The sequence below is a fragment of the Dama dama genome, chromosome 24 (genome assembly GCF_033118175.1).
Source record: "Dama dama isolate Ldn47 chromosome 24, ASM3311817v1, whole genome shotgun sequence".
NCBI lineage: Eukaryota > Metazoa > Chordata > Mammalia > Artiodactyla > Cervidae > Dama > Dama dama.
Genome location: NC_083704.1, coordinates 22,551,638 through 22,578,877, shown reverse-complemented (window position 1 = coordinate 22,578,877; position 27,240 = coordinate 22,551,638). Strand labels below are relative to the sequence as shown.

At 45.8% G+C, this 27,240-nt stretch overlaps 1 protein-coding gene across 1 annotated transcript; it reads right to left on the bottom strand.

Annotated features, from left to right (window-relative positions):
- Window positions 1-332: 332 nt before the first annotated feature.
- LHFPL4 (LHFPL tetraspan subfamily member 4) lies at window positions 333-26,672 on the bottom strand. The gene is made up of 3 exons (XM_061129151.1): window positions 26,236-26,672; window positions 3,946-4,182; window positions 333-477 (listed from the first exon to the last, which is right to left on the bottom strand). The coding sequence occupies exons 1-3, from the start codon at window positions 26,639-26,641 to the stop codon at window positions 377-379; spliced, it is 744 nt and encodes a 247-aa protein (XP_060985134.1). The 5' UTR covers window positions 26,642-26,672; the 3' UTR covers window positions 333-376.
- Window positions 26,673-27,240: the final 568 nt, after the last annotated feature.

Below are 27,240 nucleotides of genomic sequence, written 5' to 3'. Positions count from 1 at the left end.
CCAGAGGAGGCGAGGATGGAGCCAGGCCGCAGCCCTGCAGACAGGGGCAGCCTGGCCGGGAGCCACAGCACCTCTTTCCCCAGAGACTCAGCAGGGCCCCGGCCAGGCTGGAGAGGAGGAGGAGGCCAGGGGCTGGGGGCCAGCTCCCTTAGGTCAGCTGAAGGAAGTGCAGACCCCCAGGGTCTGCAGGGCCTCTCCCCTCCCCCAGGCTGCATGTCAGCCCCAACCTCTCTTCAAAGCCCAGAGTTCGCAGGCAGATAGCAGGTGAGGTCAGTCCAAGATCGGGGTCTTCCCTCGGAGCGTGAATGGAGGGATGAGAGGGCAGGAGACAGGACAAGCTGAGGGCAGGTCAACTCCTGGGCTGTGATTCCGGCCTTCAGGGTCCCTGTGTGTGAGCAACGGGACACGGGAGGACGCCCCATCCGGAGACGTCACCCCCTGGCCGCAACACAGAGCTTACTGTAGAGCCCACAAAATCTAAGAGAGACAGAGAGAGAGAATTGGAGACAGTCAGAGGCCGCCCGGCGCGGGGGCTCCCTCGGCCCCTCCTCAGGGCGGAGCTGCGTGGAGGGGTGAGCTGCACAGGTTCGGAAACGCCACAGGCCTGGTGAGCGGGGAGGCCTTGAGCCAGCTCATCAGCCTGAGCCCCAATTTCCTCCTCGGTACAATGGACGTGACAGCCTACTTCTCCACAGAGTGATTCTGAGGGGTCAAAAGACATAAATGATGCCTGCCGAGGGCTCAGCACATAGTAAATCGTGAAAATGCCAGCATCATAGAGCTTCATTTTGTTCCAGAGGGCTTTGGCTCGGAACTGAGCTGTGAGGCTCACTCACCTTGAGTGCCCAGTGAGGGAAGGAAATCCCCAGATGCTGAAGGAAGGCAAACTGGGGCTCCCTTATGTCATTTTTAGGGCGCTTTGGGGAAGGAGGAGAGGACGCTGAGTGGGACCCACATGGCCAAACTCCCTCCAAAAGGCCACATGTCTGTCTTTGTACTGTACTTCTGGAAGCAGCCACCAGAGGGCAGGCTCTGACCTCACACGAAGACCATAGAAAGCAGGGGGCGTCTGTGACTCCAGAGACAGGCGCCTCAGAGGACAGCTCAGCAGCCCAGGAGGACTCTGAAAAGGGGGCTGGCAGCAGGGAAGAACTTGGCCTTCAGACTCGGACCTGGGCTCAAATCCCGGCTGCACCACTTAGGTGACCTCGGGTAAGTTACTGGACCTCTCCAGACCTCCCACTTATAAAACGGTCACGGTGCCTGCCTAATGGGAAGCCGTGACAAGTGACAGCTTTCACTGAGCATTCACCACCTGCCCCTTCATGGGCACAATTTTGCTTCATTGCATGACGGCCCTGTAAGGTGGTACGTTTCTCAACACTGTCATTTTTTTTTTCCTTTTTCCAGTTTTATGGAGATATAGCTGACATACAGCATTGTATAAGTTGGAGGTGTAGAGCATAATGGTTTGACTTATATACTGTGAAAGTATTAGCAACCAATTTAATTTTTTTCTAACTTACTAAATGCTTAATATATGGTGACCTTCATTTAAAACACATTACAAGTGCTCAGGGCTGGTGCACTGGGATGACCCAGAGGGATGTGATGGGGAGGGAGGAGGGAGGGGGGATCAGGATGAGGAACACATGTGAATCCATGGCTGATTCATGTCAATGTATGGCAAAAACCACTACAATATCGCAAAGTAATTAGCCTCCAACTAATAAAAAAAAAAGATGATATAAATAAAGGGAAAATTATCAAACTGGAAAAAATAAATAAAACACATTAAATTTACATAACCTACATTACATGAAATAGGCTACAAAACCCTCAATATTTTTTGGCATTCTGAAATTTTTACACAAACCACAGCTGGGGGAGTGCTGATTCATTAGACAAAATCTGCTCTTTTCTTCTTTCTCTTACTCCAATAGTCACCTCTAAGACATGTTAGACTGGAGGCTGAGTCTTCCCTATCATGGGTGGGGGCAGGATGGTGACTCTCCTCAGAGAAGGAAGCCTCATGGAGAACAGGGACTGGGACATGAGTCAGTATCACTCAGATTCCTCTAAGATGAGAAAACATCTGACTTGTAGAAGGAAACCTCTCAGGAAGATGAAATGAAAAGGTTCTTCTGAACCTGGAGTGCCTCCCCCAGTCCCTTGTCTCATCTCATGAGGACAATTCTGAGGGGTTCTTCTGGGCTCAGGTGAGGTGAGTTGGGTAGAGTCTGGGGAGTCAAAGCCTAGCACTGGGGCAAGGGTCCCTATGGTCATCTGGTGTGCCTGTTTGTATCCAAGTCCCATTATACTGAGAAGATCATGGCGACTATGGACAACTCCACAGATCAGGTCTCTGAGTATCCTCAGGGGATAAAAAGACCCGAGTCTTACTTTTTTTTGTCCACCATTTTCATTTAGGTACTGCAAGAAACTGAGGTTCAAAGAGGTAAAGTCATTTCTTAGCTCAACCTACTTCCAACACAAACAACCTGCCATCATGGGCCAAGTGTACTCACACCACAATACTAGAGTACCTCCTGGCAAATGAGCTAATAACCATCACTATCATTATGCCCATTTTATAGATGAGAGACTCAGATGAATGTAATTAAAGGAAAGTGCTGAACATAGATCCAGCATCAGCATCTGCTAACAGCTCAAGGAAGGTTGAGACTAAGAAAACAGTGAAATCCGATTTCTCAAGGCAGAAAACGGGCACCCAGACAAGCAGAGTGTCTTCCCCCTTCTCCAGGGGCTGTGTGGGCCCCTGGGTTAGAGGCTTGACCTTCCTTTAGAAAACAATCTGGAATTATCATTACAGTTGTGAGTGTGCAATTCCACTTCAGGGAAAGACACTGAGAAAACAGAAGACAAAGACCAAGACAGTCATTCTTGTAATGACCTTCCCAGTAACAGGGGGAAAAAAAAAAGGGAACCTCCCTAACAGCCCCTACGAGGAGAATGGTTAAGAACCTACAATTCTGTCGTCTTATGTAACACTAAGCATTGAATGAGAAGGACAAGATGGTTCTCCATAAAATGATAAAGATCTTAAAGACGTGCTCTAGAACTGAGCCCTAAGAGCAATCTGAGGAGGGATTTGTTTCCGATGATGCCTCGCCTGTTACCAGCATGTGACCCTACCATGTATTCCATAAAGGGATGTACGTGGATAGATACACAGGTAAGCATCTGATAACAGTGGTTAAGGCTCTGGCCTTGGTGGTGTCAATTTTTTCTTTACTGTATATTACTGTTACCTGGTACATATGGAGGTTTATGTGTACTATACTAGGTATAAAGCATACTGTACCAAACATCTGTAGGCTCACCATGTAGGAACTTAACTCACCAATAATCTGTACCCATCCACCTGTCCCCCACCTCACATCCTTGCCTCTCTGCTTCCATTCCAACCACAGAGAACCACCATCCTACCTTTTGTATTGATCTTTTCTTGTTTTTGTTTAAATACAATATTAAACTGTATTTAGTGTAGTGTTACTTAGTTTTTAGCTTTAAAAAATTTATCACTCTGTCATCTTCTGGAATTTGATTCCCCCTGCCTCAATATTATGTTTACAGGATGTAGCCATTCATTGTTACCTAAAACTGGCATTCATTCATTTCCACACTTGTAAACAATTCCATGATGTGAATACACCACCATGTATTTATCCATCCTCCAAGCTGTTTTTGGTTGCTTGCGATTTTGGAACTGCTGCCAAGAGCGTTTATGCACATTTCTCCTGGGTTTATACTCATGGTAGGGTTTGCTGGGTCAGGCCCCTGCAAATGTTTAGATCTGAGGGATAACCTCAAACTGTCTCCAAGGCAGTCGGCCTCTCCGTAAGGACTCCTACTTGGGCTTCCCTTGACTTGGAAGGTGTCCCGCCCCACCCCCCAGCCGCCACGCCAAGAACGCCCACTCGCCTTTGTTCTCCTGCTTGAGCTCCTCCTGCAGCAGGTCGGTTTGCCGGTTACCCAGCACGAAGGCAAGGAAGGAGAGGATGAGAGCGTTGAGGATGCCGATGATGGCCAGGATGTACGCCCAGCGCACCGAACAGTCCCCCAGGGAGTACTTCCCAGTCTTGGCCCCGCACATGTCCCGGATCGTCTCAGCGTCCCAGCCGTCGGGGAAGATCATGCAGCCCAGCACGAGGCACAGAGCTGAAGGGGCGCCGGGCCGAGCCCACCGCCGGGGCAGGAAGCAAGAGAGAAGGGGTTGATTACTTCCCAGAGCCTGAGGACCACCAAAAGCCCCCCGTAGGCTGGGACCCCGCACCCCCACTCCGCCCATCAACCCAAGAGCTTGTTAATCTCCTGCCGACCTAGAAACTAAACTCTAGGAGGGCCTCATGCCTTGGAGAGCAGAAACGCAAGGCCTTTGCCTGCCCCATCAGATCAACAACTCCTCCAGGAAGCCCTCCTGGAGACAGGAGAAAATAGCGATCCAGGGTCATCTCCTTCAGCTCCCTTTAGTATCTTGGCACATCGCTCCCTCATCCTCCTCATTCTTTTTTATTTCTGTCATTTACTCAACAAGTTTTTATTGAGCATCATGTTTCAGGCTCAGTAGGCCACCTCCAGGCTGGGACCTCCCCCTCCTGGCAGTGAGAGTTTTTGACTGTATTTGCTGGAGTGACGTTGTCCTTTTAGTGTCTGACAGTCCGACAGAGGCTGCATCACTGTGTCTGAGACGCAAAGGCTCCCAAAGGTTCAGGTTGGAGCAAAGTGGCCCTTGACCCCATGCCAGGCCCACAGGGTGCTAGACCCGGGTTTAAGATGACAGTGATGACAAAGTGGGGGTGGTGGTCAGTTCTGCCCACTACCTACGAGACACAGCTAGTCCCCAGGGTGGGTAGGGACCCCTGGCTTTGCCATCTCCTTCCTTCAACTACCACATGTGAGAAAGCGTTCCCCATAGCACAGACTCCTCCCTGCCTGAGTTCTGCCTCTTCTGGTCTATCCCCCACCTTCCAACAGGACAGTCCTTCCGCACATCCCCAGGGATGTGTTCCTCACACTGACAGGGCGCCTTAACAGCACTCTGATCTTACACACACACACACAGGAGCAGCCCTTCATTCCCCTCTCCTGTGCGCGCCTTCTTCAAGACAATTCTCCGAACAGCTAGTCCATACAGTGTTCAAGTGCTCAAGGGGAGGCCACCTCTATTTAATGGCTGGGAAACAAGTTTGCGGCAGGGATGGCAAATGCAAGAAGCCTTGAGGCAAGAATGAGCTTGGTGAGTTAAAAGAGTTCCAACAGTTTGAAGATGCCCTTTAGAAACCCAAATGGAGAGGAAAACTCAGGGAGAGATCAGGGCTGGAGATATAATTGTGGGCGCTGTGGACATGTAAATCCCCTGGGCTAGACATTATAGAAACTGAAGGGAAGGCCCAGAACTGAGCCCAGAGGTGCTCTATCATTTATGGGGCAGGAAGAGAGGAGGAGCCTCTGGAGAGGGCTTGACCCATTCATCTCCCCATATTCCCCTAACACTTTCCAAGACCCTCCAGGACCCTGGAGAGAGGAGGAAGGTCAATTGCCAGGGGTGAAGAAGTGGCAGATAAGGACCCTAACCTCATGGCATCCCCAGGGCGCTCTGAGGGGTGGGGGGGAGGACACTTCCACCTCCCCATTCTTGGTCCTGAACCTCCAGCTTGAGGCAGGGGTGAGGAAAGAGCCTCAGGAGGAGGAAAACCTACCCCGTCCCTCTGCCTCCTCTCCTGTATACAGTGTTTCCTCTCCCGCCCAGAGCATCCCCGTCTCCATGGAAACGCAGCAGTATCCGGCGGGTGGTCCTCCTCCCTCCGCAAGCTCAGCGTTCAGTGAGTTTTTCTTCCCCAGGGCTCTGCGCCTGCACGTTCTCGTGGTCTCCTTGCCTCATCACTTACGTGTCTCTCTAGTCGTGCATCTCCATTCCTTTCTCTTCTCCACCCTTTTCATCTTTTTTTGCCTCTCTCTTCACATGCCCTCTCTCCAGCTAGTCCATACAGTGCTCCAGCCTCAGTCGTGACCCTCTTTTCTCCTTAGATCTCAGCATTTGACATTCATTCAACACCCCTCCTCTTCTTTCTTTTCTCACTTCTCTTCCTTCTCTTTACCTATCCCCTCACCCTTCCCCCTCTCTGACTCTCCATATATTCCACAAATAAATGCCGAATATCTTCCATGTGTCAGACACTGTGAAGGCTGCTGGGGACACTGGCAGGCATGGTCTCCTGTCCTCAGGAGCAGAGGTGTGTGGAGAGGAATCAAATCAACACACAAACAGAATACGTATACATGTCAGGGAATGGCTGGAAAGAGACCCAGGGCTACGGGGACACTCAGAGAAGGCAGGGGCTGGGACCTCGCCGTCTCTCACTCACACTCTCTGCCTCCTTTGCTCTGTGGTGTTCTGGGTGGTGGCGATGGGGCCCCAGAGACTGCTCTGGGAACAAGAAGCACCCAGAAGTAAAGCACATGGAGAAAAGTCAATCGGACAGGTTTCCTGAGACCTGGGAAAGACAGGAAGAGACCTCTAGGGACAGTAAGTGATCAAGAGGCTCAACAGTCAGTGTAATAACTAGAGGCAAGGCAGCCTTCAACATCCCCATTTGCTGGATGAGGACACCGAGACTGAGGTCTTTCGAGTACAAGTTCAATTATCTTTTTGAAGTAATGAGCTGGCTGAATTGGGCAGACTCAGGTGCAAGGTGCAGGGTGGGGCAAGTGGGGTGTATTGTGGGATATATAGCGCCCCCCTCGGCCTCTCCCCACCACCCACAGTGTCTTACGGCACTGTCAGATGTCCCCTGGGGGCAAAGCTGTCCCTGGTTGAGAACCACCGGTCTAGGGGAAGGGGCTCTCAGATGGAGCACGACTGTCCAGTCACCCTACAGTCCTCTGACTTCCCAAGCAGCCAGGAGGCGTTGTGAGAAATTTAAGGTGAATGAAATTAAAGTTATTAATGATATGATAATGCTAACAAGTAGTACTGAGTGCTCAACTATGTGCTAGGGGGCTGAGCTCCTAACATGCATGATCTCATTTAATCCGATAACAAATCTAGAGGAGGGAAAAATGATCATCGTCATTTTACAGATGAGGAAATTGAGGCTCAGAGGAACTAAGTATCATATCCATGTCACACAGCTAGGAAGTGGTGGGCTCTGTCTTCAAACCCAGACAGGTCTTTACTTAATGTTTCTCTTTGAGCAGACCCACTTCTTTTTTTTTTTTTTCTGGCCACACTACACGGTTTGTGGGATCTCAGTTCCCCAACTAGGAACTGAACCCAGGGCCCAGGGGTTGAAAGCACTGGACCACCAGGAGATTCCGTAGACTTACTTTTTAACTGAGAGGCATTTACTTACAAAGTAAGCTTTATATCACTATCAAAGAAAGGAAACCAGGATCGCTTGCCACAGATGGAAGGAAACTGTAATCACAAGTATGTGTGTCTGCTCAGTCGCTAAGTCACGTCCGACTCTCTGCGGCCCCATGGTAGAGTGAAATCCAAACATTGTTCTTAGGTTCAAGCTGGACACTTTTACCTGTCAGATGCTCTGAGGCACCTCAGAGTCCCTTGAAAAGGAAGGAAATTCTGACAGGTGCTACAATGTGGAGGGATCTTGAGGACACTATGCTAAATTAAATGAGTCAGTCACAAAAGGTCAAATATTGTATGATTCCACTTACATGAGGAACCGAAAGCAGTCATATTCCTACAGGTAGAATACTGGTTGTCAGGGATGACAGGGGAGGGTGTGGGGAGTTAACGTTTAATGGGGACAGAGTCTCAGTTTTGCAGGTGAAGAAAGAGTTTTGAAGACAGACGGTATGGATGATTGCACAATGGTGTGAATGTACTTAATGCCACAGAACTGGACACCTAGGAAGTGGTAAAATGGTAAATTTTATGTTATGTGTATTTTACCAGAAAAGAGAGAGAGGAAGGAAGGGAGGAACGGGAACACAGAAAATGACATGATGTATTTTCCTCATGGATGTGTATGTAAAGGCACACAAAAAAATATCTTGGAAATACAGAAATCAAGTTTATAACCATGGTAGCCTCTGGGCAAGGAGAGGATGGGGACTTTACCCTGTCTGTAATACTTCAGCTCTTCATGGAGTGAATGTATTTATGTATTACTCATAAAATTAAAAAACATAATTAAAAATACTGGCTTTTCAGAGAATACACATATATACATACACAAGCGTGCAAGTCTATAAGTCTATAAGCTTGCAAGTCTATTAAGAAGCAACTTAATGACGGGCACCTCTGAAACACAGCCCGGTGTGGTGGAGGACAGGAGGGAGGCACTGTTTACTCTCTGCCCTCCCGTGCTGTTGGAAGTGTTTAACATGTGCATAGATTACTTTGATGATAAAAACAATATTATTATGTCCAATCCTTTTCCACCTATGTCTGGCCATGAAATCCTCTTAGAGGTGTAAGCCTTTAAGAATAATTTTAAAAACTAAAGGAAAAAGTTGAAAGGAAAAACGCGCTTGGGTTTGGGGAATAAACCCAGAATGAGACTAAAAAAGTGATGAATTAGTAAGAGAAAATAAACAATATTTGTTTTCTTTAAAGTGTGTGTGTGCTGTACATGTGCCTTTATATAAAGCTTTTTAATTATGCATTTTATTCTTAGCCATTTGAGTTTCATTATGATACGATTACACTATCCTCAAGGGACATCCACGGGGCCAGTCACTCCGAGAGGGAGGCCTTTGTTTATGCTCAGCTGGCCCCTCCATGCCTGATGTACCACAGCTGCTACCCATTGCTAGGAGGTCAGACTGGATGTCCCCCAGGGCTTTCTTTTCCTGAGCAGACTCCAAAGAGGTTTGCTATGGACTGAACTGGCTCCCCACAAACGTCATATTTTGAAGCCCTAACCTCCAGTGTGAGAGTATTTGTGGAAGGGGCCTTGGGGAGGTAATCAGGGTTAGATGAGGTCATGAGGGTGGGGCCCCATGATGGGATTAGTGTCCTTATAAGAGACACCAGGGCTTCCCTAGTGGTCCAGTGGTGGAGAATCCATCTGTGAAGGCAGGGAGCACGGGTTTGATCCCTGGTCTGGGAGGATCCCACATGTCACCAGGCAGCTAAGCCCATGTGCCACAACTACTGAAGCCTGTGCTCCACAAAAAAAGAAGCTACTTTTGTGAAAGAGAAGAGAAGCTACAAAAAGAGAAGCAACGAGATGCCCATGCATTGCAACAGAGTAGCCACCGCTCACTGCAACTAGAGAAAGCTCACAGCAAGGAAGATCCAGCACAGCCCAAAATAGATAAATAAAAATAAATGAATCTTTTAAAAAGAGATACCAGAGAGTCTGCTCTCTCTCCACACCTGCCATGTGAGGACACAGCAAGTAGGAAGGAGGTAGCGGTTTGCGGGCCAAGAAGAGGACTCTCCCCAGAACCCAGGTCTTGGAATTGCCTGAACTAAGAGAAAGTAAGTGTGAGCCACCCAGTCTGTGGTATTTTGTTGTTGTAGCTACATGCAACAATTTGGATGCACCTTAGAGTCATAACACTGGGAAAAACTGAATCCACTTATATAACATTCATACCGATAACCCTGGTCACTTCTAAGGAGGGAACTGAGGTGGTGAGGACAGGACGGGACGGAGACTTTGCACTAACCTGCGGTTCCTTTTCAATTCAGGACCACGTGAAAAAGTGACCTACTGAAACCATACGGTAGGTGGGAGTTGATCACTAATAAGTGACTATTGCCAGAGATTTTTCACTCACTCAGAATGAAATAATTAAAGCAATCAAGAATCAACATGCACAAGCCAAATGAAACTCACAGAAATAATGAATTAATCACACACACAAAAAACCTAAAACCAAAAATCTCTAGACCCCTACTGACTGAGCTTGCCAATTTCTAGGAATTTAAGAAAGTGCTCAAGAATGTACTCTAAGATTTAGCTATGTGGATGTCTATCATGTCATTATTTGCAAGAAAGAAAAGAAGGAAGAGATGCGAAGGAAGGCAGAGGGGGAGAAATAATAAAAGAAGGAAGGAAAGAAATAAGCAGCTAATTAGCCAACATCACAGGAGTATTCTTTCATACCATGGAATACTACTCCCCTATTAAATTATATTGAGTAAGAGTTAATGGTACAGAAATTACTCATGATACGTTAGGTTTCAAAAGGATGTGGAAAATAACATACAATATAATTTTATTTTGGGGATACTTACACGGTTATAGCAACAGTTACGTAAGTTTACCACACCAGGCCCTATGCTAAGTATCTTACACACATTACTTCATTAATCCCCACAACACTCTGAGGAATGAGTGCTGTTATTACCTTCTTTTTACAGTTGAGGACAGAGAGGCACAGAGAGGCAATCCAAGTTATCTAAGACCACAGAGCTGGTAGGTTTACAGAACCAAGATTCAGACCCAGACAGTCTGGCTCCAGAGTCTGCTCATAACCAGTACTCTATATGATTGCAGACCAACAGTTAAGATGACTGCTTCTGGGAGAGTGAGATGACGTGTGTAATCTTGCTTATCTATATTCTCCAGTTTTCATACAAAGAACAATGGTAATCTGGCAAAGCTGCAGGTGAGAGATATGGAGGAGCAGTATAGCACAGGATGCACGGATGGCTGTTCATATCCTGTATCCTCTGTGAGTCCCTTCCTCACCTCTAGGAAGGTTTTTCTAGAAAGAACCAGGCCGACTTTGGGGCTGAGCAGAGCCTGGAAAAGGGTCTGTGTTGGCACTGTGACCACAGCTTTCCAAGGGAGTGCTTCCCCAGACCCGGGGCACCAGGGGGCTGTCGGGAGAACCCCCCTCTACCCCAGGACAGAGGCTGTCCTCGCGTCCTTCACACCAGCTCTGTCCTGCACCCCCAGGGCAGGGGCTTGTGGTACAAGGGAGACAGGGTCTCTCTTAACAGTCACCCCGACCCGCTGGATTTGAAGATCCAGGTCCAATCCTAGCGCCTCTGTCAGCTGGGGAGCTCAGGGGTGGGAATCCTGTGCAGGGGCTCCCCATGGCCCCCCCAGCACCCTGACTCCTCCCTTTCCCTCACCCTCACATCCCATCCACTTGCAGGGCCGACTGGCTTGACCTCCAAAACGTATCTCGGGCTGACCTCTTTTCTCTGTCTCCACTGCTGCCATCTGTCGAGGCCGCGTGGTCTCCCGCGTGACCGCCGCGGCTCCTAACTGGACTCTCTGCTCTCATCCTTGCCCTCGCTTCATCTGCTGTCCACTCAGCATTCAACAGAAGCGTTCCAAAGCAGACAGGGCCACTCACCTGCTCAACACCTTCCCAAATTGCCCCTTACGCTCAGGATAATCCCTGCGGCCTGGTCCCGGGCTGTATGGCCCACAGGCTCCCCCTACTTTCCTCCAAGCCACTCGGCCTCTCGATCCCCACGCTCCTGCCACACTGCACCTCCTTCCAACCGCCATCCTAACACTAACCCTAACTACCTTCCTTGTTCAGCCCTACTCCCCCTGCCCCGGAGGTCTTGGCACTGACTGTTCCCTTTCCCTGGGACACTTCCTCCAAGCCATTCAGTTCCTGGGTTGTGGTTCCTGATCTCGAGGAGACTACAGTTTAGTCAAGGGACTGTTAGGAACACAAATAATTGTACCTGGTGTCACAGATGCTGTTACAGAGAAATGGGATACCCGTCACTTTGTGCAGTAATTATAATATTTGGGAACAGTATTTACTGCACCACCCCTGGGTCCAGCCTGCACAGAGCCCTCGCGTGGCCTCTGGACAATCCTGGAATCCGCCGTCTGCTGCATCCCCTGCTGCCCTGGCTCAGCTCTGCCACACTCAGCTCAAGGACTCGGTCAGAAGCCTCCTGCCGCTCTCCCTGCTTCCTGCTCACTCCTCCAGTCTGGCCCAGGCCCATCCAGGTGGCCCCATCCCTTCCCTGTCCCCTCTGGCTCCTCCAGGAAGCTGTCCTTTCTCGGGGCTGTTCTTCGCAGCTTCTCCGTTGCTAATTTGAGCAGCTGCTCTGGCTTCTCTCTCCAAGCCGCCTTTTCTGGCTCCTCCTCCTCCTCGCATCTTAAAGGTTGGTGTTTCTGGGCTGTCTCCTCTTTTGCTTCCACACGCTCTCCCCTCTCCCCCGGGCCATTTCACCCACACTCAGACTCACATCTGCATCTCCAGCTGAGACCGCTCTCCTCAGGCCAAGGCCTGAAAAGCCAACAGCTGTCAGACCCTTCCTCTGACAAATTCAGCATTTCCCAGACTGAGCAGATCTCCCTGCTGTGTCCTTTGGGCATGTCATTCCAAGACACGATCGTTCAACGAGGGGACCTGGAATCATCGGCAAGGTCTGCCTGTCTTCACCTCGCCCCACCAGACACACACCTGCTGGGCTCCTAAATAGGTCTCCTCCCCTCCTCCAGCCTCAGCCCCTTTCCCCTGGACCACTGCCACTGCCCTCCACCAGGCTCCTGATCGCCCATCAAGCCTCCATCCAATCTGTTCCCTGCAGCAGCTGCCCAAGTCATCTTGCTAAACCCACATCTGGCCCTGGTCATTCCCATGCCTACATGCAATTGCTCAGAACCTAGGAACAAGACCCCAAATTCCAAGGCCAAACTTTCTAAATTCTCTGCTCTTCTAGGTGTATCTCCCAGTTCTCAATTTTCAACCTTTCTTTTTTTTTTTTTTTTAATTGACAACAATTTTACCTAGATTCACTCTAATCTTAACTTCCCTCCAGTTCCAGAAGATGAGAGACCCTTGTTTTTTTTTTTAAGATTTTTTTGATGTGGACTATTTTTAAAATCTTTATTGAAGTAATTACAATGTTGCTTCTGTTTTATGTCTTGGTTTTTTCATCATAAGGCATGTAGGATCTTTTCTTCTCCATCAGGGATCCAACCCACACCCCCTGCATTGGAAGACAAAGTCTTAACCATTGGATATGAGCTAGTTATTATTATAGTCTCCATTTTATAGTGGAGGAAACTTAGAGTCAGAAATGGTATAACCTTCCAAAGGACACTTTAGTTGGTAATGCCACACTCAGGATTCAAATTCAGGTTGGCTGACGACTGAATATGCTGCCTCCAAAGGAGCGGGTGGTGGAGCTAGGACTTAAATCAGAGCTCATCATCTGTTTATTCAATAGACACTCTGTGCCAGGCAGACTCCTGAGCCAGGGCTCTCATTATGCCATTAAACAGCTCTGGGATTAAAGGTTCATAATGATGGATAAGATGAAATGGAAATGAAAAGAATAAAATAAAAATAAAAGACTGTCAGAATAAGAATAGTTCAGCCCTCAACCTCTTTACACCTCCAGCCCATCCTCTCTACCAACAACCAGATCTATGCTTCCCAGCCCCACTCAAAACACTCCAAGACCTTTCTAGGTATTATACTACACTAAGGAGCCATACTGGAAGGAACTGGTAATTTGCTTAAGCTGAGAAAAATAGAATTTCACCATGGAGAAAACACCCATAGAGAAAGTCAAAAAATAAACTGATGGATAATATTTGCAACTCATATCACCAAGAGCTAACTTTTACCTTATAAAGAGTTCTTGCAAATCAAAGAAGGAAAATACCATTAGCTTCGTAGAAAAATATTTATGAACTGACAGTTTACAGAAAAAAGACAGGAACACCTTGGAAATATTGTGGGTTTAGTTCCAGACCACCACAATAAAGCAAATATCACAATAAAGCAAGTCACACAAATTTATTTTTGATTTCCCAGCACATATAAAAGTTATGTTGACACTATACTGTGGTCTATTAAGTGCACAATAGCATTATGTCTAAAAAAAAGTACAAACTTAATTTTAAAATCCTTTATTGCTAAAATAAATGCCAAAACAATTACAAAGATCACTGATCACAGATCAGCCATAACAAATAAAATAATGAAAAAGTTTGAAATATTGTGAGAATTACCAAAACGTGACAAAGAGACACAGAGGGAGCAAATGCTATTGGGTAAATGGCACCAATCAACTTGCTCAACACAGGGTTGCCACAAAGCTTCAAATTGTTTAAAAAAAAAAAAAAAGGCAATATCTGTGAGGTGTAATAAAGTGAACTGCAATAAAATGAGGTTTGCATGTATATATAAAAGGCACTCAGGCTCATTCCTAAGAGAAAGACAGATTACTACCATAAGAGAGTACTTTTTGCCCATTGGGTTGTCAAAAATAAAATATTTGATAACACATCCAGTTGGCAAGAATGTGGGGAAACAGGTACCCTCATACACGGTTGCTATGAGTGTATCTTTGTGTGACTTCTATGGAGGAGCCTGTGACTGAATCTGTCAAAATTGTAAACACAGAGAGCATTTAATCTGGCAATTACACTCTAGGTCTTTATTTTATCCTAATACTTACGTATGTCTTAATTATTTATATACAACATTATCCACCGAAATATTGTTATGGCAAGATGTTGTAAACAATTTAAATATTGATTTCTAAATGATGATGCAGCCATACAAAAGTATATTATAGGGATTCCCCAGCAGCCCAATGGTTAAGACGTTGCCTGCCAGCGCAGGGGGTGTCAGTTCAATCCTTAGTCGGGGAGAACTAAGAATCTCCACATGCCTCATGGCCAAAAAACCAAAAACATAAAACAGAACCAATATTGTAACTAATTCATCAAAGACTTTAAAAATGGTCCACACCAAAGAAATCTTGGGGGAAAAGTATATTATGCAGTTCTTAAGGAAAAAGTAGCTCTCTATACACTGATTTGGTACAATTTCCAAATGTGTTGTTGAGTTTAAAAAGCAAGACAAACCAACTGTTTAGTATCCTACCATTTGTGGTGGTTTTTAAATATGTCCACAACTTTTAAAATATACTCTTTTCAAGAGGAGGAGCTGAATTCTCCTCCCCTTGAATGTGGGCTGGATTTAGTAACTCACTTCCAAAAATAGAGTGTGGCAGAAGTGGTCTGTGATGTCTGAGATTAGAACATAAAAGGCAGTTGCTACGACAAAGGAGGCAAGAAAGCTCAATGGAAAAAAGATAGTCTCTTCAGCAAGGGGTATTGGGAAAGCTGGACAGCCACATGTAAATCAATTAAATTAGAACATTCCCTCACACCATATACAGAAATAAACTCAAAGTGGCTTAAAGACCTAAATATAAGACATGACACCATAAAACTCCTAAAAGAGAACATAGGCAAAACATTCTCTGAAATAAAGCGTAGCAATATTTTCTTGGATCAGTCTCCCAAGGCAAAAGAAATAAAAGCAAAAATCAGCAAATGGAACCTAATCAAATTTACAAACTTTTGCATACCGAAGAAAACCATCAGCAAGATGAAAAGACACTCTACAGAATGGGAGAAAATATTTACAAACTGTGCAACTGACAAGGGGTTACTATCCAAAATATGTAAATAGCTCATACAACTGAAAAGAACCAAATAGTCCAATTTTTAAATGAGCAAGGTAGAAGACATTTCTCTGAAGAAGATGTACAGATGGCGAATAGGTACCTGAAAAGATGCTGAACATCACTAACTATTAGAGAAATGCAAATAAAAACCACAATGAGGTATCACCTCACACTAGTCAGAATGGCTATCCTGGAAAAGTCTACAAATAATAAATGCTGGGGAGGATGTGGAGAACAGAGAACCCTCCTACACTGTTGGTGGGAAAGTAAATTATTGCAGCCACAATGGAGAACAGTATGCAGGTTCCCTAAAAAACTAAAAATAGAGGCAACATATGATCCAGCTATCCCACCCCTGGGCATATATCCAGAAAAGACAAAAAAAAATTATATATATATGTATACACACACACACACACACACACACACACACACACACACACACACACAATGGAATATTATTCAGCCATAAAAATAATGAAATACTGTCACCTGCAGCAACATGGATAGACTCAGAGAATATCATACAAGACAGAAACAGACTCACAACTAGAAAACCAACTTATTGCTACCAAAAGGGAAAGGGAGAGGGGAAAGGAATAAATTAAGAATAAGGGATGAACAGATACAAAATTCTATACATAAAACAGATAAACAACAAGGATTTACTATATAACACAGGGAACTATATTCAGTATCTTATAATAATTTATAATGGAATATAATCTGAAAAATAGATAACTGAATCACTTTGTCATACACATGAAACTAACACAATATTAAATATTGTGTAAATCAACTATACTTCAGGTTCTTTTAAAAAAATACAGTATGATGCCCAAAACAATCTTGAAAAAGGAACACAGTTGGAGGACTCACACTTCCTGATTGGAAAACGCACTAGAAAGCAACAGTAATCAAGACAGTCTGTTACTGGCATAAGGGTAGACACACAGATCAACAGAACAGAAGTGAAAGTCCAGAAATTAACCCATAGTCAATTGATTTCAGGTAAGGGTGCCAAGACCATTCAATCAGAAAGAACGCTGTTTTCAGTAAACAGTGCTGGGACAACTGGATAGCCACAAGTAAAAGAATGAAGTTGAACCCTGACCTTACAGCACATACAAAGATTAACTCAAATGGGTCAGAGCCCTAAGTATAAGCATGAAAACTATATAACTCTTAGAAAAAAACATATAGGTAAATTTTTGTGACCTTGGATTTGGAAACGGATTCTTAGATATGACATCAAAAGCACAAGCAACAACAACAGAATGATAACTCGGACTTTTTATATAAATTTAAAACTTCAGTGCTACAAAGAACACTATCAAGAAGGTGAAAAGATAGCTGTAGAATACTAGAAAATATATGCAAATCATATACCTGATAAGGGGCTTACATCAAGAATAAAAAGAACTCTTACAACTCAATAGTAAAAAGAAAAATAACCCAATTTGAAAATAGGTAAAGGGGGAGGGGATGTGGGGAGGAAAGAAATAGGTGAGTGAGAGATTAAGAGGTACAAACTCCCAGCTGCAAAATAAAAGAGTTATGAGTATGTAAGGTACAGTGTGGGGAGTATAGTCAATAACTATGTAATATCTTTGTGCAGTAACAGAGTAACCAGAGTTATCATGGAGGTCATTCTGAAATATACAGAAATATCAAATCACTCTGTTGTATGATAGGAACTAACATAGCACAGTAGGTAAATTATACTTAAAAAAATCAGAAAAAGAAATCAGATGACTTGTGGTTATCAGGGGTGGTGGGGGTGGGGTGATACAGAATAGGATGAAGGTGGTCAAAAGGTACAAACTTCCAGGGATAAGATAAATAAGCACTACATTTGTAATGTGCAGCATTAGAAATGTAATTACCACTGCTGTATATTATATAAAAAGTTGTAGAGAGTAAATCCTAAAAGCAAACAAAAAAGAGTAAATCATAAGAGTTCTTATCACACAAAAAATTTTTTTCTATATTTAATTTTGTATCTACATAAGATGATGGATGTTCGCTAAAATTATTGTGATAATCATTAATAATATATGTAAGCCATATTATGCTGTATGCCTGAAACTTATACAGTGCTACGTGTCAACTGTATCTCAATAAAACTGAAAGGAAAAAAATGGGCAAAGAACTTGAATAGATGTTTCTCCAAAGAAGATATGCAAATGGCCAACAAGCATGTGAAAAGATGTTTAATAGTTAGAGAAATGCAAACCAAAACCACAGTGAATTACCAGTTCATACCCAGTAGGATGGCTATAATCAAAAAGTCAGATAAAAAAAAAAGATAATAACACAAGTGTTGATGAGGATATGAATAAGAACCCTCACACACTTGCTGGTGGGAATGTAAAATAATATTGCCACTTTGGAAAACAATACAGCAATTCTTCAAAATGTTAAAGTTGCCACTTGAGCCAGCAATTCTACTCCCACATATATATCCAAGGGAACTGAAAACATGTTATATCCAAGGGAACTGAAAATATGTATCCACACAAAAACTTGTACACAAATATTCACAGCAACAGCATTCAAAATAGCCAAAAGATAGAAACAATCCAAATGTCCATCAGCTGATAAATGGATAAACACAATGTGGTATATCCATACAATGGAATATTATTCAGCCATAAAAAAGGAAAGAAATATTGACACATGCTGCATCATGAATGAAACTTGAAAACATTACGCTAAGTGAAAAGAGGCCAGTCACAAAGACCACAAATTATATGATTCTATTCACACAAATGGAGGTGGAAATGGCAAGCCACTCCTGTTCTTGCCTGGGAAATCCCATGGACAGAGAAGTCTGGTAGGCTACAGTCCATGAGATTGCAAAAGAATCAGACATGACTTAATGACTAAACAGCAACAATTTATACAAAATGCCCAGAACAGTCTTACTAGATAAGAGAGTAGGTTAAAAGTTGCTTAATGGAGGGAGAGGATGGGGATGGTAGGCTTAGGGGGTGACAACCTAAGGGTATAACCCTTCTTCTTGAGGTGATGTAAATATCTTAAAATCAATTGTGGTAATGATTACACAACTCTGTAAATATACTAAAAAACCACTGAACTGTACACTTTGTATGTGTGAACTTTGTGGCACATGATTTATATCCTAATAAAGTTGTTACCAAAAGAGGGGGATGCGCAATGCATCTTCTTATTTCTCTCTCTCAGATCACTCATTCTGAGGTCTCCTCCAACCCAAACCAAGCTTCAGCTGACCCCAGTCCTCACTGAGGTCTTGGGTACAACTTCATGAGACATCTCGAGCCAGAACTACCCCATCTAAGCTGCTCCCAAATTCCTGTGACTCACAGAAACAGAGGTAAGAAATGCGTAAGCCACTGGGTTGGGGAGTAATTTTCTCTGCAGCAATAGATAACTAGTATACCATTGATGAAAAAAAAAACATTGTTGGCATTTGCTTGTATATTTATGCAATTTCTCAGAAACGATATTCAAGAAATGGTAAAAGTGTTTGCCCCTGGGAAGAGACCTCTGGGAGGATCCCTGAGGGATGAGTGCAGGGAGGACATATATCTGATTGTATGTCATTTTATATTTTGAATTTTGTTTCATGTGCAATGTATTAACTTTTCCAAAAAGAAAATGAAAGTCAAAGAATTTTAAACACTTTTTAAAAAAGTCAACAACTATCTGCTGCTTATAAAGTCAAAACTCCTCAGCGTGGTGTACAAGGCATCCACGGTGCAGCCCATCTTTCCAGGCTCAGCTCTCACCTCCCCTCACACTAATTGTTTGTGGAACCCAAAATGCACCAGGCTTTTCCTTCCCCCACACCTTCAATCATACTGTCTCTTGTGCCTGGCTCCCCTTCTCCTTCCTCCCCATCCTTTAAGATTCAGCTCAAACGCTGTTACTTTTTAAGAAGACTTCCCTGGCTGTCCTTAATGTGTCAGAAGTGCATGCCCCCAAGATACCCTTGCATGATTCAGTCATTTCATGTGTCATCCCACAGTGTGATGATCTGATTTCTTTCCTATATCTCCCATTAGACTATGAGCAAGGACTCCTTCCCCACCCCCACCCCCACCCGCACCCGCCTTGGCAATACCACGGGCTTCCCTGGTAGCTTGGATGGTAAAGAATTCGCCTGCAATGTAGGAGACCCTGGTTCAATTCCTGGGTTGGGAAGATCTCCTGAAGAAGGGATAGGCTACCCACTCCAGTATTCTTGGGCCTCCTTGGTGTCTCAGATCGTAAAGAATCTGCCTGCAATGCAGGAGACCTGGGTTCAATCCCTGGGTTGGGAAGATCCCCTGGAGGAGGGCATGGCAACCCTCTCCAGTATTCTTCCCTGGAGAATCCCCATGGACAGAGCAGCTTGGCGGGCTACAGCCCCTGGGGTCACAGAGTCCGACAGGACTGAGTGGCTAAGCTCAGCACAGCACAAACCACAGGGCATGCAGACCTTTCCTGACCGTTGATGGAACCCGTGCAGGGGAAGTTCAGAGTCTCACCCACTGGAGCGCGTGGGAAATACCTGGGAAAGAGGATTCACACAGGCTTCCCTGAGCCTAACACACAGAGGAGGCTGTCAGTAAGAGAACTGGTGTGAGAAAGAAAGGAAGGGTGTAGGGAGAGAGGGAGCAAAGCAGAAAATGAAAGAAGGGAGGGAGGGAAGGAAGGTGAAAGCAAGAAAGAAGGAAGGAAGGAGAGTTGGTGGAGAAAGAGAAGGAGGGAGGGAAAAAGGGTGGGAGGAAAGATAGTCCCTAAATGTGCTCAGCAGTCTCACTGCATACAACAAAGACTCTCTGGATGAAGAAAACCCCAAACCAGGTGTGAAACAACCCAATGAAGTGGGGAGGAATGTGGATACATATTCTAAGCTGCAGTGACATTGCTGCTTGTGGCTCAGAGACCCCTGATGATTTAGGACACACACCTTGGGCTGGAAGAGGCTCACCTCTGGATCACTGCCCGGCCCCTGGCGTCCCCAACAGTCTCCCCAGCTCCTACTCCGTCTCACATGCTGTCTTCTCCATGGTGATTCTAGCACAGGTCAGTGCCTTGCACAGAGTAGGCTCTCAACACTGAGTAGATGTGGTCAGAATCATCTCCCTTCTGTACACAGAAGTCTCACTTTGTGACCATGAATCTGTCTCTTCTCTCTGGAACTCAGCTTTTTCATCTCAACAATGAGGGTGTGGAGCCAGCTGATGAGTAGGACCCTTCCTAGCTAACAGTCCTTGGATTCTCAAGGCCTCTGATCATCTCAGCAAGTCCAGAGTCTTTCACCTGAGCAGCAAGGGCTCCTCACAAGCAGCTCTTCACGCAGACTACGTCACGGGAATAAGAGTGACCATTCATCAGTTGATCACTCTACGCCAGGAACCACACTCAGCATTTTAGCCCCATGGCTTCCTTTCTTTCCATGACCTCTGAAGTAGGTACAATAATCATCTCCATCTTACAGAAAAGGGAACTGAGAATCAGAGAAGAAACCCCATTTATCCAAGGAACACAACCTAGAGGTGGCAGAGCAGGCAGTCTAAGTCCTCCACCACTTCTGCACACTGCCCCCTCTGACCTTGAACCAGGCTTCCAGCCAGCCACCTCCCCTGGCTAACCTCACTCAGCCCACAGGCAGGCACTGAGTACATTGACCTTACAGTTGTAATCTGTGTATTCACATCCTGGGTTCCAGTTCAGGGGTACAAGCAGGTTCCGGATCCATTTAGACTCATATGAAGTTTCAGCTCCGCCCTTCGCTAGCTGTCTGACCTTTAGACAAGTCATTTTAACAGATGAAGAGCAAATGACATAATGAATGTGAAAATGGCTAGCACCTCGTAAATGGGAAAGACCAGATAAAGCACAGCGGAGAGATTCTGACAAGCCCTGAAAAGCTGACGCCTCACTCCACAAAGAGCCACCTGAGTCTCCCAGTCTTTCCATTAGCATTCGACTCTTCTGGCAAATTCATCCTGTCTTTATTCCCATCCTGAATGTTCCTTTATAAATCCTTCATAAATCCTTGAGCTTTCAGGTTAGACAGACAGGGTTACAATTCTGGCTCGACCGCTTACCCACTGTATGACCTTGGACAAATGACTCTCCTTTCCAAGGTTCAGTGTTCTCACCTATGAAATATTCATTAGGGTACCTACTCCATAGGACAGTGTGAGGCGTCAATAATAGTATGCATGTAAATGTTCAGCATGTGGTCAAGCATATAATAAAGGCTCAGAAATTGTTAACTGTTTTTTCCTGAAGAATAACAGCGGTCATAGCTTTGAACTACCTGCTGATTAAAATCTAAAATTTCTGACCCAGTACTCAGAGCCTGGCACACTGGAGCTCCATCATTCCTTCTTGGCCTTGTTCCTTGCTGCTGTCCCCCAAGTGAAGTCCACACTCAAGCCAGATGTGGCTTTCTCCCCTCTGTCTCTCCACCCATGATCTTCCTCTCCATTCAGAATGCTCTCTCAAACCTCACATCTGGCCACACCCAGCCCTACTCAAGCTTCACCTCCCAAATAAGCCAGCAGCCTCCTCAATTGCCCTGGGTTTCCACAGCACCTAAGGTTGAGCACATATTGGTGCTCAGACTGTCCAGGGTGAGGATTCTGTCTGCAATTGTCTAACCTACAGTACCTCTCCTCCAGTGGTCACACCTGATTTCCCTGTGTAGGAATTTCTTTCTCCCCTGTCAGTTCATGTGTCCCAGGAATGGGCATGTAGCGAGACCTTAGACAAAGTCTCACTGATTAATTAAACACTTGACCAAAGCTGAGCCAATCAGAATGAGCCCTGGAACTTTTTCTGCAACCACTGAATAACAAGTGTTCTTTTGTCCACAGGCATTGCTAAGTTGAAGCAATGTAAATTCAGAGCTGCTGGTAGCCATATTTATCACCTTCAAAAGAGAAGTGAACTTAACAATAAGCCAACAGAGGGGAATCAGGAAATGGAGAGAGACTTATTTTTAGTGACACTATTTGAGCATCTGGATCCATCCATGCCTAAAGCCAATACTCCTGACTATCAATGTATGTGAGCCAAAATCACTACCCTCTTTCAGTTCAGTTCAGTTCAGTTGCTTAGTCATGTCCGACTCTTTGCAACCCCATGGACTGCAGCACACTAGGCTTCCCTGTCCATCACCAACTCCTGGAGCTTACTCAAACTCATGTACATTGAGTCGGTGATGCCATCCAACCATCTCATCCTCTGCTGTCCCCTTCTCCTCCCACTTTCAATCTTTCCCAGCATCAGGGTCTTTTCTAGTGAGTCAGTTCTTTGCATCAGGTGGCCAAAGTATTGGAGTTTCAGCTTCAGCATCAGTCCTTTCAGTGAATATTCAGGACTGATTTCCTTTAGAACTGACTGGTTGGATCTCCTTGCACTCCAAGGGACTCTCAAGAGCCTTCTCCAGCACCACAGTTCAAAGGCATCAATCCTTTGGCACTCAGCTTTCTTTATAGTCCAACTTTCACATCCATACATGACTACTGGAAAAACCATAGCTTTGACTAGACGGACCTTTGTTAGCAAAGTAATGGCTCTGCTTTTTAATATGCTGTCTAGGTTGGTCATCTAGGTTGGTCATAGCTTTTCTTCCAAGGAGCAAGAGTCTTTTAATTTCATGGCTGCAGTCACCATCTACAGTGATTTTGGAGCCCAAGAAAATAAAGTCTGTCACTATTTTCATTGTTTCCCCATCTATTCGCCACGAAGCAATGGGACCGGATGCCATGATGTTAGTTTTCTGAATTGAGTTTTAAGCCAACTTTTCCACTCTCTTCTTTCACTTTCATCAAGAGGCTCTTTAGTTCCTTGCTTTCTGCCATAAGGGTGGTGTCATCTGCATATCTACCCCCTTTACCTTATTTTAATTTACTTAAGTCAGCTTGAGTTGGGTTTCTGTCACTTCACTGGGAGACTGCTGACCAATATAGTGATTCAGCTAGATGGTAAGCTTCCTGTGAGCAGAGATTGTGCTTTATAGACCTAGAAGCCTTGAGGTCAGAGTTGATCTCAGTGTTGCAGCACCTAGCAGAGGGATGATCACTGAGCAGGCGAGAAATACACAAGGGAATACGTATCTCTTTGTATTTTCCCAATGGTCCAGTGCTCTGCACTCAGAAGACTCTAAAATACTTGAGTAAAAGGACTTCCCTGGTAGGCCAGTGGTTAAGACTCCATGTTCCCAATGCAGGGGGCAGGGGTTTTATCCTTAGAGGGAGAACTAATATCCAACATGCCTCATAGTGCAGCCAAAAACAAAAACAAACAAAAAAAAAAAAACTGAGTAAATGTTCATTTGAACAAAAACTATACAACAGGCATTCAATTTTTTTTTTTTTTTTTACTTTGCTGCATGGTATGCAAGATCTAGGGATTGAACCCATGCTGCTTGCAATAGGAGCACAGAGTCTTAACCATTGGACTGCCAGAGAAGGCTCTCTACTTCTTATGTGATACAAACAAGGTCCTCTTCCTCTCTGCGGTTTCTCTGAGAATGACTGATTTCTCCCTTTCTAAGTAGAATGATCCTAGTGAAAGAGTTATTCTAGGAACCCCACATGGCTGAAAGATACATTTTAAATCCACTAATCTGACTGATTAGTCCCCCATTGTACAGATGAGAAAACTGAGATTTAAGCTAAAAATGGTTGCTTAACACTGCATGGTGGGTCACAGGCAGAATTAGCTAAGATACACACACACACCCCAGCACAGCGCCATGACTAGTAGTCCAGGGCTCCGGCCCCTGCCCTTTATGAAGCAAAGTGAATCAATCACTAACCCAGAGCTCAGAAATCTCTAAGATAGAATGAACTGCTCAACTCTGATAACCACCTTTGGAGTGAGGCAGTAAGACAAGGGAAACAGCACTGGGCCAGGAGTCAAGCCTAGTTTACTCTATTACTGGCTGTGTGACCTTCACTTCTCCAGACTCAGTTTCCTCTCTCTAAGATAGGAGCAGAAGGCAGGGTTAAAAGAAGCTGATTTCTCAGATCCCTGAAATTCTATATTTACATGGAGTTGTTGCATATTTCATCAAATCCCCAAGATTAAACCCACATGGATTACAGAGAATTGGAAAACCAAGAGGTCAACAACCCATCTGCAGGCTACAAAGTAAGATTCAAGAAATGGGAGTTCTAGCTGAGTTTATATTCTTTCTGGCTCATCTTATAAGAGTAGAATGGAAATCACTTTCTGGGAATTGACAAATACCCCCCCACACACACATCCTACAATTCTCCTTTCTCATTTTCCCCAGAATCATAAAAGACCTCCATCTAGGTTGACTGGAGTGACATGGACTTGAAACAAGCCCACCAGAATGTCCATACTGAATAAATGCTGACTTCTGCAAGGCAGTCCTTTTGAGAGCTTGATTAGTTCTTCCGATGAGCCTATAATTCCTCCCAGCATTTGTAACAGTCGTCCTGGGCAAGCAAGTCTCCTGATTTTGCTTTCACACCTCGACTTTCATCTCCAGCGACCATTCTCAGTTTGATCACCTCCTGTGTTTTCTACACTTGGCCATTTCCAAAAACCAGAGACCTCCTTGAAAAGATGGTGGTTTTCCCTCCATGACAATGTTCAAGAGCATATACCTCACAATCCAAAGACAATTCCCTACCGTGTTTTAAGCAGTGGAATCATCAGCAAGTGACAGAACATCTTCTACAGGAGGTCTCTTTTGAAGGGGCTGACACTTGTTGAATATCCTGAGATGCTTATTTTTAAAAACCATCTTAGCTGCATGACCATCACATTTTCCCTCTTCTTTCTCAGCCATGGAATGCTCTAAACTTTTTCCTTCACCAAATCTTCATCAGTCTTCCTCCTCCATATCCCTGCCATACCCTGGCCCCATTTTCCCCAGCCCAACTCTCTTCCCTGCCTGCAATTAGGCAAATGCCCAAGTTGCTGAATCTTCAAAATCTGTCTTCGATCGAAAGGGAGGCGGGGATGGGGGGAGGGGGTCTCTAATGGATCCTGGAAAACTGTCTCAGCAGTTCCTACTCCCAAAAGGCCCTTCTCTGGTCGTTTGGGCAAGGTGTCTGTCTTAGCCAAACATTTCAGAGAGTCCCCAGAGACTCATTCTCACTAGGCATGGCACCAGAACCCTTTCTGCCTTTGGGGTGGGGGGTGCTGAAGACTTGCCCTCCAGAGACCCATGTTTCCAGGTGTTGTTAACCACCCACATTTCAAACACTGGATAGACACAATAGACAGCCTTCTCCAACCCCCCTCACCTTTTCACAGCACTTCAGAGTTTACAAAATACTTTTTCATGAGTATTTGAAATCTTCTCCACTGTTTTACAGATGAGAAAACCAAGCCTCAGAGAAGTAAAGTGAAACATCCAAGTTGATAACATAAGCAAGTTAAAGGTCAAAGTCAGACCTCTTGATTCCCCATCTCATGCTTTTTTTCAGTGCAACAGAAATCGCTCACATATAGAGTAACTCGTCATTCAGATAATTATTTCCCCTAAGACAGCCAAAAGAGACTCTCAGAGACCCTCAGAAACTCAGACAAAATGCTTAACACGTCAATAAACACAATCTTCCCACATCCAAGCACACAAATCTATAGACTCAGCTCTAAGCCTCTGCCCTCTGCCCCAACGTGTCTCTCTCACAGAATCCCCTCCCCAGTGGCTATTGAGAGTCAGTGAAGGAGGTGTGTCTTTAGACAGAGGAGCAGAATCTATCTCTGACTCCTTCAAAAAGGGGTCTTGGAAGAAAGGAGCCCCTTCCTCGGCGTCTGTTCTAGGTGTCCCGCCCCCGGCCCTCCCCTACCTGCCAAGAGCTGCATCCAGGCGCAGATCTTGTAGACCGTGGCCGTGTTGCAGAAGAAGAAAAGCGCAAAGCAGGTGATGCAGCCGAGGATCAGCACCATGGAGAGCAGCACGAAGAAGGCGGCCGCCTTGAAGGCGCCGGACGGGATGGTGCTGAAGTCGGTGAACGAGCCGCGGCAGGTGAGCTCTCGGCCCGCCAGCCCGCTGCCCACACAGTAGTGGAAGAGGCCGAAGTAGCCAGGTTTGGGGGTGCTCACGCTGTCGCCCACCCAGTAGGGCTGGATGAAGACCACCACGTTGATGATGGCGAAGCAGATGGTGAAGATGGCCCATAGCACGCCGATGGCCCGCGAGTTCCGCATGTAGTGCTCGTGGTAGAGCTTGGAGGCCTCCTGCGAGGGCAGCATGGTGCCCGGGGGCGGGGCCGGCGGCGGCGGCGGCGGCTGGCGGGGGCCGCCGGCCCGGGACCGACCGCCGGGCTGCCGGGCGGGAGCTGGGGACGCACGCGAGAAGCGGCCCTGAGCCAAGGTACCCGCGAGGGCGGGGCCTGAGGCGGAGCTGAGTGGACCTGGGGGCTGGTATGGAGGAGCTAGGAGGGGGTCGTGAGAGTACTGGGGAGGTGTCGGGGTAGGGGGAGACTGGCAAAGATCTCCAATTCGGGGACCTAGGAAGAGGCCATGTGAAAGTTGGGGGGCTGGGATGAGGGGGCTGGAATGAGAATATGGGAGCTGGGGGGAGTGCTAGAAAGTGGTTATGGTGGAGTTGGGGAGGGGTCTTGGGGACCAGTACTGGCGGAGAACGTGGGGAGATGGAATGGAGGCTGGGGTCCGGTAGTGAAGAATTAGCTAAGCGGTTTTACAGGGAGCTCGGAAGGGAATTTGGGGGTTGGTATTAGGGGTAAAAGGAGGTCTGGCATTGGGTGTCTAAAAGGGGTCTGTGGAGAGGGAGGTGGGCGCTTCCGTGAGAGGGTAAGAAGGGGATATACGGGGCAAGTACTAGGGGACTG